Raw genomic sequence first — 14,805 nt, forward strand, 5'->3', positions numbered from 1 at the left:
TTCATAAAGTAAGAGATTTTATTAAAAAAAATCTGAAAATGTGTTTGCATCAATACATATTGTACAACATAAGCATGAAAACTGCAATCCCCAGAGGGCTAGAAACATTCTTGCTGGAGTTGCCTCGTAAAAAAGGAAATCCAGCCCGTCGATAGTTCAATTGTTTTTCCAAAGTCTTCAAGACAAGAGTAAAAACAAGGCCAAAAAAACACTACCACGACAAACAATTACAGAGTTAATATCATTAATCACTTCCTGTATAAAACTTCTTAAGTGACTAAATTATTTGTTTTCTTCATAAAATAGATGGTGACCAATTACTACTATTGAATTACTCGAAGGGATCATAAATACATTTTCCTTTACTCACGTCCTTATAAAAAGCATTGTAGAGTACAAAAATGTTTGATGCACCTTAAATGGGGCTAAAGATTTGAATGAAAACATCTTTACAAAATAAGAATAAGAGTTCTTTATACAGAATAAACAGTAATTCTCACAAAATAGCTGAAATTGTAACCTTTGAAAAAACATTACTAGAGTACAGTGGACAATTATATTAAAGTTAATTACAGCGAAAGCAGAAAACAAATTAGAAGTATTTTCACTCACACGCACACACATACGCATCACTAAAACCAATCTCCAAAGCTGCTTAAAAGGGAAAAGATGATCACCTGAACTACCCAGTTCACCGTGGTCACAATCCTTATAATGATAAGGCTTGTGAAAATTCCCTCCTGGAGAATACAGAACTGGATGATTCCTACTAAACACATCAATAACGATAGATGCAATTCATGCTTCAGACGTGAAAGTGGCTCAGTAGTTTGTCTTTAAAATGTCTCATTTCAAGTTTGACCTGTCAGCTAAGTTACCCACTATCATTGGGTGTGCTTTGGTGGGGTGGGGGGGGGGAGGGGTAGACAATAAGAATCTTTACCATAGGTTAACAGTCACTCCAACTCTGCTCCACAATGGCAGACACCCTCTTTACTCCACAAAATAATTTGGGAATACTCTACATTTCATACTTGATTTTACAATCATTCCAATGGTGTTGTCCGTGTATTTAGTTTAGCACAGCAGTGACAAAGTATCATAAAATAAAACCACCAGCTTTATTTCTAACTAAATACACAGAACGCTACCAAAATATGAAATTATCTTCAGTGCAAGAGCATTCCAATTGTCCCCATAGTTGCCACTAATCGGACAAAGTGAGAGAGGATACTGAATAGATGATAAAATTTACAATAAATTTGGAAAACTGCTCTTTATAAAAAGAAATCTGAAGCTTGGCTCTCCAGCGTACAGGATACCATTATGAACCGAACAAAAGAAAATTCAAAGCCAAATTTGGATGGGCATCAAGAAATGGCACCAGATTTAACTGTTGCATTTTACCATCAGGTGATCTAATAACACTCGCGCTTATCCAAACCAGTGTTAAAAATGAATAACATCAGGAGCCAAAGGATTTCATCTCCCATATGAATAAGTACTTCGGGAGGAGGGGGAGGGTAAATATTGAACACAATTTTTTATTTGCTGGAACAGACTTTGAAGTGTGATCAAATGCCTTACAGTCTCCCAAACATAATCGACTCTTGTGAGACGGCACATGTATCGAATGAAGCAGGCTGCTAATTCACCACAATCCATTCTTAAATTTAATTGTGCTTTGTCGAGAGTATCCAAAAGTGAATAATTGAAAATGTAACAAGTCATGAGTGATCCATGCTACAGATTAGTAACCCACTGTCATAATGTTAAAGGTGACTATTCTACATGCACGGAATAACAGAAGCACCTGCTGTTTGTCCTTTTACAGATTCAAGCCTTTTCCGGTGAATCTGCGTGACCAATTGCTGGCTGTAAACACTAGTACCAGTTGTATTGGTCGAAACAGATTTGACACATGGTACACCTTTTCCAAGTGATAAACAGGCACGTTCCCTGCCACTCCACCTGACCCCTCCAAAATAAACTCCGAGAAAATATGGGCACGTATTCTCTCATCAATTTCATTGAGAAATTCTCCCAGTTTCATCGAGAACAGGATGAAAAGAAAAGGCCTGCTTACTACGAACCAACACTGAGATTCTAAGTAAGTTCCGGGTCGGCCAACAGGCCGTTTGCTGTTGCTAGGCAGAATACATTGTAATTGCTTTTCAAGTGTACACAAGAGTTTCAGCTGGTGATCAGGATACCAGCATTTAACAGTGAAGTAGAGGTTTAATACAATGGATTCCAGAATTGGGATTTATTGCAATGGCAATGCAAATTAGACATTGCTGCCAGCAATTCAACAATTTGCACTCACTTGTGTGAGTGAGGAGCTATTATGCAGGTTGATGCACACATGGGTCAGTGATGATGCCTAAACATGAAAGAGTGTACAGATTAATCAAATACTGCTTACAAATTCACATCATGCAACAGAAGAACCCTTTAACAGCACAAACGTTAAAAGGGTTGAATTCCTTAAGAATTTCAGCAAAGAACTTGTGCTGACTCTTCTGCCAGTCTCATGACACCATCTTGTGCGATTATTCAGATCGAACAACGCGCTGGGCAGATGGCAGAGAACTGTTGTTGCTGTTGAGGGGTTAGCAGTCACTCCAACTCTGCTCCACAATGGCAGATACCCTCTTCTCGTATTCTCGCTTGTTTTCTTGATAAAGTTGTGCAGCCTGGCTATTTGCTGGACTATTTGGGTTTGGCTCATCAAGCAGCGACTAGATAAGCAGAACAGATAGCATGTTAGATTTTGGAAAGTTGCTTCGAAAATCTTGTAAAGTTTGTTAACAGTTAATAAATTTAATACGGGTTAGAAACAATAGAAAATAGGTACAGGAGTAGGCCAATCGGCCCTTCGAGCCAGCACCGCCATTCAATATGATCATGGCTGATCATCCTAAATCAGTACCCTGTTTATGCTTTCTCCTCACATCACTTGATTCCGTTAGCCCCAAGAGCTAAATCTAACTCGGGTTCCGACCTGTGACATCACCTATCCATGTTCTCCAGAAATGCTGCCTGACCCGTTACTCCAGCATTTTGTGTCTTTCCTTTGTAAACTAGCATCCATATTCTTGGTTGCTAAATTTAACCAGTTTTGTTTCAGCATTACCTACATCTCCCTCTAAACTATTTGGACGCCCAAAACAAGGTAGTAAAGCTAGTAAATAGTGCATTGTTTCTATATCTTAGCCAACAATTAGGAACTAATTGTTTGAAGATTCAATACAGTCCAGGTTATTATCCTCCCTGTCATTACAGCACTGTACAATTTTTTTTACCATTACAATCTTCATAAGCTACTGAAAGTCTAAACAAACCACACTAAATTTATATGATAGAGATGACATTTAAATTACAGAAAACGTACCTGAATAGATGTTAAAATTGAAGAAACATCGTAAGTTGGACTCCAGCGATTCTGAAGAATGTCTAAGCATATACTTCCATCTGCATACACTGAAAACACAGAATAATACAGGAAATTAACTCTCATTCTGTAACAAATTATGCCATGTACTAAGTGTAATGCCATGCAATGAGATTTTTTTCTTTAGCCTCCAGGAGCATGAAAACACAGGCTCTTCAGCCCGCTGAGTCCGTTCCGACAAGTGTTCACCCGATCACATCCATAGTATATTACCTTCACTTATGAAGGAGCACGAGAAACAAATGGAAGTAATTGTGGCATTTTGGGCAGCATATCTGAGGAAGGATGTGCTGGCCCTGGAGAGGATCCAGAGGTTTACAAAAAATGATCCCAGGAATGAGTGGGTTAACACATGGTGAGCATGTGACAGCACTGGTCCTGTAATCACTGGAGTTTAGAAGAATGAGGGACGGGGGGGGGGGGGACGGAAACGGACCTCATTGAAACGTACGGAATAGTGAAAGGCTTGGCTAGAGTGGATGTGGAGAGGCTGTTTCCACTAGTGACTAGTGGGAGGGTCTAGGACTAGAGATCACAGCCGTCGATTGATAATTTAATGCAAAGATAGATTCATGATTAGTACGGGTGTCAGGGGATATGGGGAGAAGGCAGGAGAATGGGGTTAGTAGGGAGAGATAGATCAGCCATGATGGAATGGCGGAGTAGACTTGATGGACCGAATGGTCTAATTCTGCTCCTATTACTTATGATATGACCTTATTATATCATGAAGAGTTAAGGACATGTGGCAGAAACAAAATTGGCAGGTCTGTGTTGTACAATAATTTATAACACTTACCATTTGGATGGAACATTTTTGACACAAATCTAACTGTTGGAGGTTTATTGGGGTACTCTTCTGTGAACTCTATAACCAATTTGAAAGTACCTTTAAACAAAAATGAATATGTAATATCAATGAAAAAACCTCAGATATGTAGCCATGAAAGTGAACTTTATTAATCCTGCCGCATTCGACTGAATATTGATTCTCAATGTAAATCAAAGCAGAAAAGCAAGATATCCTTCATATTAAAATATCAAATAGCACGTTTCCACAGTGCAAATGCTACAGTGGAGTTTTACTTTGTTGGACACAGTGAAGCAAGCATTCTAGCAGCAGACTACAGCAAACACTCGCAATATCTTTATTAGTGACCGTGCTGTAATTGTTATATGGTTATATGGTTATATCGGGCAGAGGCTCACATTTCACTCCCCCACTCTTGCCAGTCACCCAACGAGCTGGCGCCACGTAGCATGCTTCCGGTTGCGGGAGTGGACAGAGCAAGCGGCATGAAGGCGGTGTGTGTATTGCACCTATCGCTGGTGCACCGCATGTGGGACCGGGAGCTCTGCGGTGGTGCGCGAATCCCAGCTTGCCTAACTCTCCCTCCTCCTCCCCAAAGCTGTGTTTCTTCCCTCCCAGCTTTGGACTAAACTTCATCCCCCTCATTTGGTTATACTGGACAATCGGCAGTAATGGACAGCATCCCCTCCCCCATGGTCCGCTATCACAAGGGTTTATTGCATTTTCATAGCACGTCATTCGAATATTTTGAGCCTAATTTGAGGAAGGACATCCTAATTTGAGGAAGGACATCCTTGTGATTGAGGCAGTGCAGCGTAGGCTCACGAGATTGATCCCTGGGATTGCGGGACTGTCATATGAGGAAAGATTGAAAAGACTAGGCTTGTTATCACTGGAGTTTAGAAGGGGGTATCTTATAGAAACATATAAAATTATAAAAGGACTGGACAAGCTAGATGCAGGAAAAATGTTCCCAATGTTGGGCGAGTCCAGAACCAGGGGCCACAGAATAAAGGGGAGGTCATTTAAGACTGAGGTGAGAAAAACATTTTCACCCAGAGAGTTGTGAATTTATGGAATTCCCTGCCACAGAGGGCAGTGGAGGCCAAATCACTGGATGGATTTAAGAGAAAGTTAGATAGAGCTCTAGGGGCTAGTGGAGTCAAGGGATATGGGGTGAAGGCAGGCACAGTTTATTGGTAGGGGACAATCAGCCATGATCACAGTGAATGGCGGTGCTGGCTCGAAGGACGGAATGGCCTCCTCCTGCACCTATTTTCTATGAATAGGCTGTGCCTGATGCCAACTTGATGTCTACTTTTCTAGATAAACTTTACTATGGAATCAAGTTTACATCACTCACAAATACAAATACAAAAGTACAGGCACTTGTTTTTCAAGATTGTGTTTCATTAATGTTACTCCTAAAATAAAGTGTATGATCATGTACAACATCTTTTTCCTGCAAAAATCATTCGTCCCTGCTTCAACCGTATACAACATCAAGAGTGGATTTGAAAGGTCGGTGATCCAACATGCAAACACATACGACATTCCACAAGTTAATTTATGGGTGAACACATTTCAATGACATGCCCCTTGATGCAGAATGACGTACGATTCAAGGATCAGAAAATATTCCCTCCACCTTTGTCATAGATTGATAGTGTGGAAACAGGCCCTTCAGACCAACTTGCCCACACCGGCCAACATGCCCCAGCTACACTAGTCCCACCTGCCTGCACTTGGTCCATATCCCTCCAAACCTGCCCTATCCATGTGCCTGTCTCACTGTTTCTTAAACGTTGGGATAGTCCCCTTCTCAACTACCTCATCTGACAGTTCTTTCCATACACCCACCACCCTTTGTGTGAAAAAGTTACCCCTCAGATTCCTATGAAATCTTTTCCCTTTCACCATGAACTTATGTCCTCTGGTCCTCGATTCCCCTACTCTGGGCAAGAGATTCTGTGCATCTACCCGATCCATTCCTCTCATGATTTTATACATTTCTCCTTCCTCACTAATATTCAAATAAAATAAAAATCAAGAAACTTACCATCTTCAAAAGGTGTCCCTTCGGGTCTAGAAGTGGTTATCAGGAAATGAAAGAAAACGCATTAGAAATATTAAAAACCAACTCGTAGTAGAATATGTAACACACAGCCTAAGGAGGATGAAATTATTCTCATACAATATATTGTGCCTTTGGTACAACTTAAAGCTGGTTTACTGCACACGACATGAGCAACCAAGTCATCTGAGACAACCGAAACAAAAAAATTATTCGCATGACTGTTCTGAAATGGCTCTAAATTGCATCACCCAAAAATTAGCATAGATGTGGCTTTACCAGTGTTAATTGTTCTATTCTAAATGCCGTCTCACCTGGATTAGCCCCAGTTTTAACATTTGCAGATTCTATAAAGCTAATCACACTTTAACAAAACAAAATTTGGAGCAATTAAATTAATGATCGTACAAAAATTGTGGAGCAGCTCCAGTTTTACCAATTTCTGAATTATTGATTCGTTCGGGGAAAGGGATCTGTCCAGCTGCCTTTAACATGACCCCACATCCAACTGTAATGCGCAAGCAAGGACAATGAGAGTTGACAAGCCACCAGATCGTGATCGGCACCTGAAAACCAAGCCCAGCCCTCAGCCAATGTAGATTCGTTTTTTTTCACCATGATCAGAGATTAGTGATCAGCTAGGAACACACTTTCCAACTATTGCAGCCCAACATAGGGGCCCAGGGTCCCACACAACCCATTTAGCAATATTGATGAAAATCACCAAGTCTCCAGTTGAATGGCTTCAATTGAATGTCGATGGAAGTTAATTAATATCTTTAAAATATTCAACCATGCTAACCTGTAGAACATTTAAACCAAACATACTACAAAATTTAATTTAAGATATTTAATTTCAGCAATTTAAAGTCAAGGCAAAATATTCTCTGCGATCATGAATCTTTGGAATTGGCTTCCTCAAAGGGCATTGGAAGCAGTAGTTTTAAAGAAGAGATTCTCTATAAGCAAGTATGTGAAAGATCATTACATAAACACAGAATTAACATTACATTCAGATCAGCCATGACCTTATCAAATGGCCAAGCAGACTCGAGAGGTCAGGTGGTCTTCTCCCATGTACTTCTGATGTATGACAGTGATCAAACCCATAGCTTCAGTTCAACAATGCCAGATGAGGTCGTCAATGCTACAACAGCATTTAAAAAACACTTGGACAAGTACATGGATAGGAAATGTTTAGAGGGCAACTTGGCCAAACGTGAGACGGGCATAGATGGGGTGTCTTGGTTAGTATGGTAAGTTGGGCCGAATGGCTTGTTTTCATGTTGTATGACTATTCAGTATTTTCCCCAAGAAATCGTGTATGCTTTCAACATGTTTCAACACTTTTGTTGGGGACTAAAAGTAAATTCCAAATATCACCGCAGCTACTCTGCTTAAAGTACTCACCCAAATATAACTGCATTCCATGACATTATGTTATTATCAGATGGTGCACCACTCACTCCTGCTGGAGGGTCCTCTTGCAGCCTGGTTAAACACAATATATTTTAAAATGTGAGCTCACAATCTCTTTTGTGTTTTTAAAAAATATATATAAACCAGCATTTCCATGTCATTGAACTTGTTTAATAAATGCACCCAATTGAATGTGTTTTTTGCAAGTCCCGACTCCAAACGTCACCTACCCAAGTCTGAAGAAGGGTCCCAACACAATTCGTCACCCACCCAGTCTGAAGAAGGGTCCCGACCCGAAACATCACCCAACCTTTTTCTCCAGAGATGCTGCCTGACCGGTGAGTTACTCCAGCACTTTTGTGTCTAACGTCACTCTAACCATGAATGTTGTTTCGCATACATTTTTGGGGTTAAAAAGGGCTAAAACCGCACAATTAATTTTCTCTGTCTAAGATAGAAGAGACAGAGCAATGCCCAGCTCCCACATGCTCTTGCATTAGTCTTCAGCCTGCTACTTATGTGGATGTCAGTGAATGTTTTCACACAAGAGCAGGTTTGTCAATTGGCAGACTTGTTGCATGCTGCCACGTTCCGTGCTGTTTGCAGCTCCTCACATATTGTGTCGATTGTTGTCAATTTACAAGAGGTGTAACAGGTGAATTTTTTAAATCACACAGTAGTAAACATCACCACTTCAGATAAATTACTTGCTAGAAGAGCTTTCAAACTCTACGAGAACTCCTACGCATGTCATGAAAGGAGTTACTGAAACATCCATGTTGATAATAGCGCCCAAAATAGATTCTGAAACAGGTTATTTTTAGAAAGTAGTCGGTATAAATAGAAAAGGAGCTTTAACGCTCCTGGGATTACAAAAACATCTTGGATGTAGATATGAAACAAGGCATTGTAAACATAATTTATGAACTTCTTTCACCCACTTTCCAAATAAACTTGGTGCAGAGTGGTGGCAACAGTGTGTACAAGGCCCCTGAATTAACAGCAATTTTGGTTAAATTATTTTTGATAATTAAATCATCTTGTACATCCTTCACATCAGGAACTGAGTGGGTTGGTTGCATTAAACACAAGTTCCATTTATATCAAACACTTTCCAGAAAGATGATCCACAACCCAACTTCAGAAACACAACTCCAACCCTGAATGCAAAACGGACCATTGACCCTTGTATCGCTTTTCCTCTCCTGCCCAACGTCTCTTGTTCTTCCCTCCCCTCATGATTTTACCAACCTTCATACTTAAAGTCGGAGCCTTGAGTTAGTATCTTAGTCAAGGAGATGTGCAGCACCGAAACAGGCCCTTCAGCCCACCTCGTCCATATCAACCAAGTTGGCATTTTGGGCTAGTCCCATTTGCCTGCATTTAGTCCATAGCCCTCTAAACCCTTCCTATCAATAAAACTGTCCAAATGTCTTGAACTGTTAATTCATTAACATTTGCCATAGATACTGCCTGACCTGCAGAGTACTTCCAATATTCATTCTTTAGGTTCAGGAACAGCTTCTTCCCAACAACCATCAGGCTTTTGAACAATACAAACACTAACTAAACTATGAACTGTTTTTGTTCGCACAAGGGACTTATGGGCCTGTTCCACAGGTGAATTTAAGCGACTGCCACGTCGTAGCAGGTCGCTGAAAAAACAGCGACTGGAGCAGCGACTGTCAGAGTGGAATACACACGCACATACACACATCGCTTCCTTCACCAGCCAGTTATGCAGGCGGGGAACAGGGCAAGTGGGAGGAACGTTGCCCGAGTGAAATTCACACGGTGCAAAGCCAATGTGATACAGACACACACCGCGATGAACAGGAAGGTTGGCGCTGTATTTAAGACGGAGAAAGCACAGTGTACGGGAAGGGTCACGGAAGTCCTTTAAAAGAGAGGGGGGGGGGGGTGGGCGGGGAGGAGGAGTGGATACAACTTTTAAGAAGCCAGAGATACGCGCTGTGAAGCTCGGCGAACATTAACATAACCGGTCGGTTATCCTTGATTCTGAAAACCACCGTTTACGTTTTTTCCCCCCAATGACCCAATGAAATTCACCGGTCAGCACCGGCGACAACCTATGACCTCCTGGCAACCCACTACCACGACACCTACGTCATGAGAATTCTTGCTACTCTCCATGGCGTCAAAATTTTGGTCGGCACTTATCTTTCAACATGTTACAGACAGCATGTTGAAAAATTAGCGGCAGCCAGAATGAAGTTACGAGAATGCGGGAACTACTCACCATCATGCAGGCGACACCCCAGCAACCTCCGGCGAACATGTGGCAACTTCATAGTCTCCTGTAGTCGCCTAAAATGTCGCGCAAGTGGGACAGACCCATTAAGATTTTTTTTGCATTTTATTTTTTAGTTAATTGAACTTTAATTTGAATATTATGTTATCTGTGTATAGTGAGTACTGTGCTCGTGGACCTGTCATGCTGCTGCAAGTAAGAATTCTATTGTTCTGTTTTCAGTACATATGACAATCGAACACTCTTGACCCTCAGTTTCTCCTCCCCCTCCCACACACTATTTACCCAGGCAGTCGTTCTCGTATGTAATGCACTGCTATGGGAAGTGGTAGAAGCAGATATGATAGCAATGTTTGAGCAGCTTCAAGGCAGCACATGAACAGACAGAGAAATGATATGTAGATTAACATCATAGTCGGCGTAGTCATCGTAGGCAACAGGGCCGGTTCCTGCCATAATCTATCTCCTCCTCTTAGAATATTCAAATGCTATGCCTAGCAGAGTCTAAAAACAAACATTGTAAATGTTGTTTATGGACTGTTATAATGAACAAAATGCCAAACCAGCCGTACTGCTATCAACCCATATTTTATCACAATGTATAACTGCACGTTCAAAATCTAAAATCTCATATTAATTCACAAACTATTTATTTGATTAAAAGAACGCTCAGGTAGGCTCTTCTGAACCAAATAGACAAATGGACTAATACAGATACACGGTGGAAAGGATTGTATCGGAATACATCATTTGGGAACAGCTCCATCCAAGACCGCAAGAAATTGCAGCGCATCACACAAACCAACCAACATTGACTCCATCTACACATCACGCTGCCTTGGCAAGACCACCAGCATAATCAAGGGCCAGTCTCTCCCCGGACACTCCCTCTTCTCCCCTCTCCAGAGGTACAGTAGTGTGAGAATGCACACCTCCAGATTCAGGGAGAGTTTCTTCCCAGTTATTATCAGGCAACTGAACGGTCCTCTCGTCAGCTAGTGTAGTCCTGACTTTCCATCAACCTCATTGGAGACCTTTGAACTATCCTTAAATCTATAGTACCCTCCATAATGTTTAGGACAAAGACCTGTCATTTATTTATTTGCCTCTGTACTCCACAATTTACAATTTGTAATAGAAAAATATCACTTGTGGTTAAAGTGCACATTGTCAGATTTTAATAAAGGCCATTTTTATAGATTTGTTTCACCATGTAGAAATTACAGCAATGTTTATACATAGTTCACCCATTTCAGGGCACCATAATGTTTGGGGCACAACAATGTCATGTAAATGAAAGGAGTGCATAGTATTGTGTTGCATATCCTTTGCATGCAATGACTGCTTGAAGTCTGCGATTCATGGCCATCACCAGTTGCTGGGTGTCTTCTCTGGTGATGCTCTGCCAGGCTTGTATTGCAGCCATCTTTAGCTTATGCTTGTTTTGGGGGCTAGTCCCCCAGTTTTCTCTTCAACATATAAAAGGCACACTCAGTTTGGTTCAGATCGGATGATGGACGTGGCCACTCAAGAATTGACCATTTTTTAGCTTTAAAAAAATTCCTTTGGTGCTTTAGCAGTATGTCCGAGATCATTGTCTTGCTGTAGAATGAACTGCCGGTCAATGAGTTTTGAGGCATTTGTTTGAACGATCAGATAGTATGTGTCTATACACTTCAGAATTCATTATGCTGAGCCAGTACCTTCAGCAGCCATAGATGCCAGGCCATAACACGCCACCACCGTGTTTCACAGATGAGGTGGTATGCTTTGGATCTTCTGCAGTTCCTCTCTCCTCCATACTTGGCTCTTACCATCACTCTGATACAAGTTAATCTTCGTCTCATCTGTCCACAAGACCTTTTTCCAGAACTGTGGTTGCTCTTTTAAGTACTTCTTGGCAAACTGTAACCTGGCCATCCTATGTTTGCGGCTAACCAGTGGTTTGCATCTTGCAGTGTAGCCTCTGTATTTCTGTTCATGAAGTCTTCTGTGGACAGTGGTCATTGATAAATCCACACCTGACTCCTGAAGAGTGTTTCTGATCTGTCGGACAGGCGTTTGGGGATTTTTCTTTATTATAGAGAGAATTCTTCTGTCAGTAGTGGAGGTCTTCCTTGGCCTGCCAGTCCCTTTACGATTAGTAAGCTCACCAGTGCTCTCTTTCGTCTTAATGATGTTCCAAACAGTTGATTTTGGTAAGCCTAAGGTTTGGCTGATGTCTCCAACAGTTTTATTCTTGTTTCTCAGACTCACAATGGCTTCTTTGACTTTCATTGGCACAACTTTGGTCCTCATGTTGATAAACAGCAATTAAAGTTTCCAAAGGTGATGGAAAGACTGGAGGAAAGACAAGGTGCTGAGAGCTCTGTTATATACAAGATACATTTATTGTCACATGTGCCAATAGGTACAGTGAAATGTGTGGTAATTTGCATCTGCATTAAGAAGGCAATTAAACACACCTGAGCAATTACAAACACATGTGAAGCCATGTGTCCCAAACATTATGGTGCCCTGAAATAGGGGGACTATGTATAAACACAGCTGTAATTTCTACACGGTGAAGCCTAAATGTATAAAAATTGCCTTTAATAAAATCTGACAATGTGCACTTTAACCACATGCGATTTTTTTTTCTATTACAAATCTCAAATTGTGGAGTACAGAGGCAAATAAATAAATGATGGGTTTTTGCCCCGAACATTATGGAGGGCCCTGTAACTTTATCTTGCGCTAAATGTTGTATCCTGTATCTTTGCATCGTGGACAGCTTGAGGGTAATCATATACAGTTTTCTTTTGACTTGATAGCACGCAAACAGCAGCTTGTCACTGTACCTCAGTACACGTGACAATAATAAACTAAACTAAATTAAATTGACAAAACAATAGAACTTCAGTATCCACAAGCGAAGATAAAGGGGAAAAAGTTCCTTTGGTCATGAAAACCACCATCCATTGTACAATAGCTCACATGCACAATCTACTCGAGTGGATGTCGAGCTGGAAAAGGATCACAGTAGTACAGTGCATCCTTCAGGCAACCTCTCATAACAAGAACACTGATCACATGTTAAAGAAAAACATACTTGAATGGATTAACAATGGTAGAAACAATGTCAACTCAAGGAAGAGAGGAACATGGAGAGAGGGGATTTAAAAACAACAATGTCCAGAAAAAACAGAAAATAAATTTAGAAGACAACTCCTGATACAACAGCTCGTGAATACAGTGCTCAAATCAAAGACAACGCAAAAATATCTTCTAAGAACCACCTAAAGCCTTTTTAATAACTCTTGTCGCCCAACTTACCCACAAACAGTCCATGTCTACCCTATCGGTGGAGTTCCTCCAGAGTTTTCTCACCTCATTAAGTCCGTCATATTAGTTGTTATGGCTGTTGTCTTAATGTCTTCATCAAATTAAGGAAGGAATATTTAGCAAGGGAATCAAGAACCAGAGAACATGGGCTTATGGCGAGGGGGGGGTTTGGGGGGCGGGGGGAAGATTTAACAGGAACCCGAGAGGCAACTTTTCCACACATAAGGAACAAGCTTCCAGAGGAGGTAGTTGAGGCAGGCAATACAATGACATTTGAAAGATATTTGGACAAGTACATGGATGGGAAAGATTTAGAGGGATATGGGCCAAACATGGGCAGGTGGACGGGGCTTCTTAGTCGGCAAGGACAAGTCGGCAAGGAACACTTTGTTTCGGAGCTGTATAAATCTATGAATTTAAAAGATGGATTCAAGACAAAAACTACTGTAAGCCATGTCAAACTACCGGTAATACAGTTATTGACCAGGAAATCTCATTTGCAGATGCAATTTGGAGCAAACCCATTACTTTGGGTCAAGTAATTTTGTACTTGCCAGCAAATAATCAATACAAATGTGATCTGATTTGTTCTGGTAAACTGCTTAATTATAGATTATACAGCATGAAAACAGGCCCTTAAGCCCAACGTGATGTTTATTAAGAGATAAATATTGATTAAGACACCAGAGATAACTTCCCATATTCTTAAGGTTGGAGGTGAAAGATTTAAGGTGAGAGGCAAAAGATTTAATTTGAACACAAGGAGCAACTTTCTCCCACAGAGGATGGAACAAGCTGCCAGAGGAGGTAATTGAGGCGGGTACTATAACATTTCAAAAAAGACAATTGGACAGTTACATGGATAGGAAAGGTTGAGAGGGACATGGGCCAAACGTGGTCAGGTGGGTCTAGTGTCGATGGGCCATCTTGGTTGGCACAGGCAAGTTTGGCAGAATGCGCCTGTTTCCATGCCGATTGACTCCATGGCGCTAAATCTTCTCCATGAAGGTGACATTGGATCTTATCCCTCCATGAGCCTCAGTATAAAATCTCATCCAAAAATATTGCCTCTCTGACAGTGGGCACACCCTCAGTGTATCACTAAAGTGTCTAGCTGGAAGTGAACGCAGTCTTCTGTCTCAACTGCAAAAGTGCTAATAAACTGTGCAAACATCGAAGCATAAAAATAGTTTAGGTTTTTTTTGTTAAAGGCACAACATTCTAAATATCAAATTGGAGATATCTTTATAACTTTAGATGTTTTTCTAAGTAAATAGGATAGGTTTAGAAGGATACAGACCAAACCTAGGCAGGTGGGACTAGTGTAGATGGGGCATGTTTGTTGGAGTAGGTAAGTGGCCTGTTTCCATGCTGTATGACAATATGGGTAAGAAAGAACTGCAGATGCTCGTTACAATCGAAGGTAGACTCAAAATGCTGGAGTTACTCAG

General features: G+C 41.0%; 1 protein-coding gene across 1 annotated transcript in view; it reads right to left on the bottom strand.

Annotated features, from left to right (window-relative positions):
- LOC129701799 (ubiquitin-conjugating enzyme E2 A-like) overlaps positions 1 to 14,805 on the bottom strand; it is a 17,134-nt gene continuing 2,329 nt past the window's right edge. The window contains exons 2-6 of the mRNA XM_055643239.1: positions 7,750 to 7,830; positions 6,325 to 6,350; positions 4,254 to 4,343; positions 3,395 to 3,483; positions 1 to 2,741 (exon numbers count right to left, since the gene is read on the bottom strand). Of these exons, the coding sequence (XP_055499214.1) occupies positions 2,613 to 2,741; positions 3,395 to 3,483; positions 4,254 to 4,343; positions 6,325 to 6,350; positions 7,750 to 7,830 (415 nt within the window). The 3' untranslated portion in view covers positions 1 to 2,612. The remainder of the gene's footprint in view (positions 2,742 to 3,394; positions 3,484 to 4,253; positions 4,344 to 6,324; positions 6,351 to 7,749; positions 7,831 to 14,805) is intronic.

The sequence above is a fragment of the Leucoraja erinacea genome, chromosome 11, assembly GCF_028641065.1.
Source record: "Leucoraja erinacea ecotype New England chromosome 11, Leri_hhj_1, whole genome shotgun sequence".
Lineage (NCBI taxonomy): Eukaryota > Metazoa > Chordata > Chondrichthyes > Rajiformes > Rajidae > Leucoraja > Leucoraja erinaceus.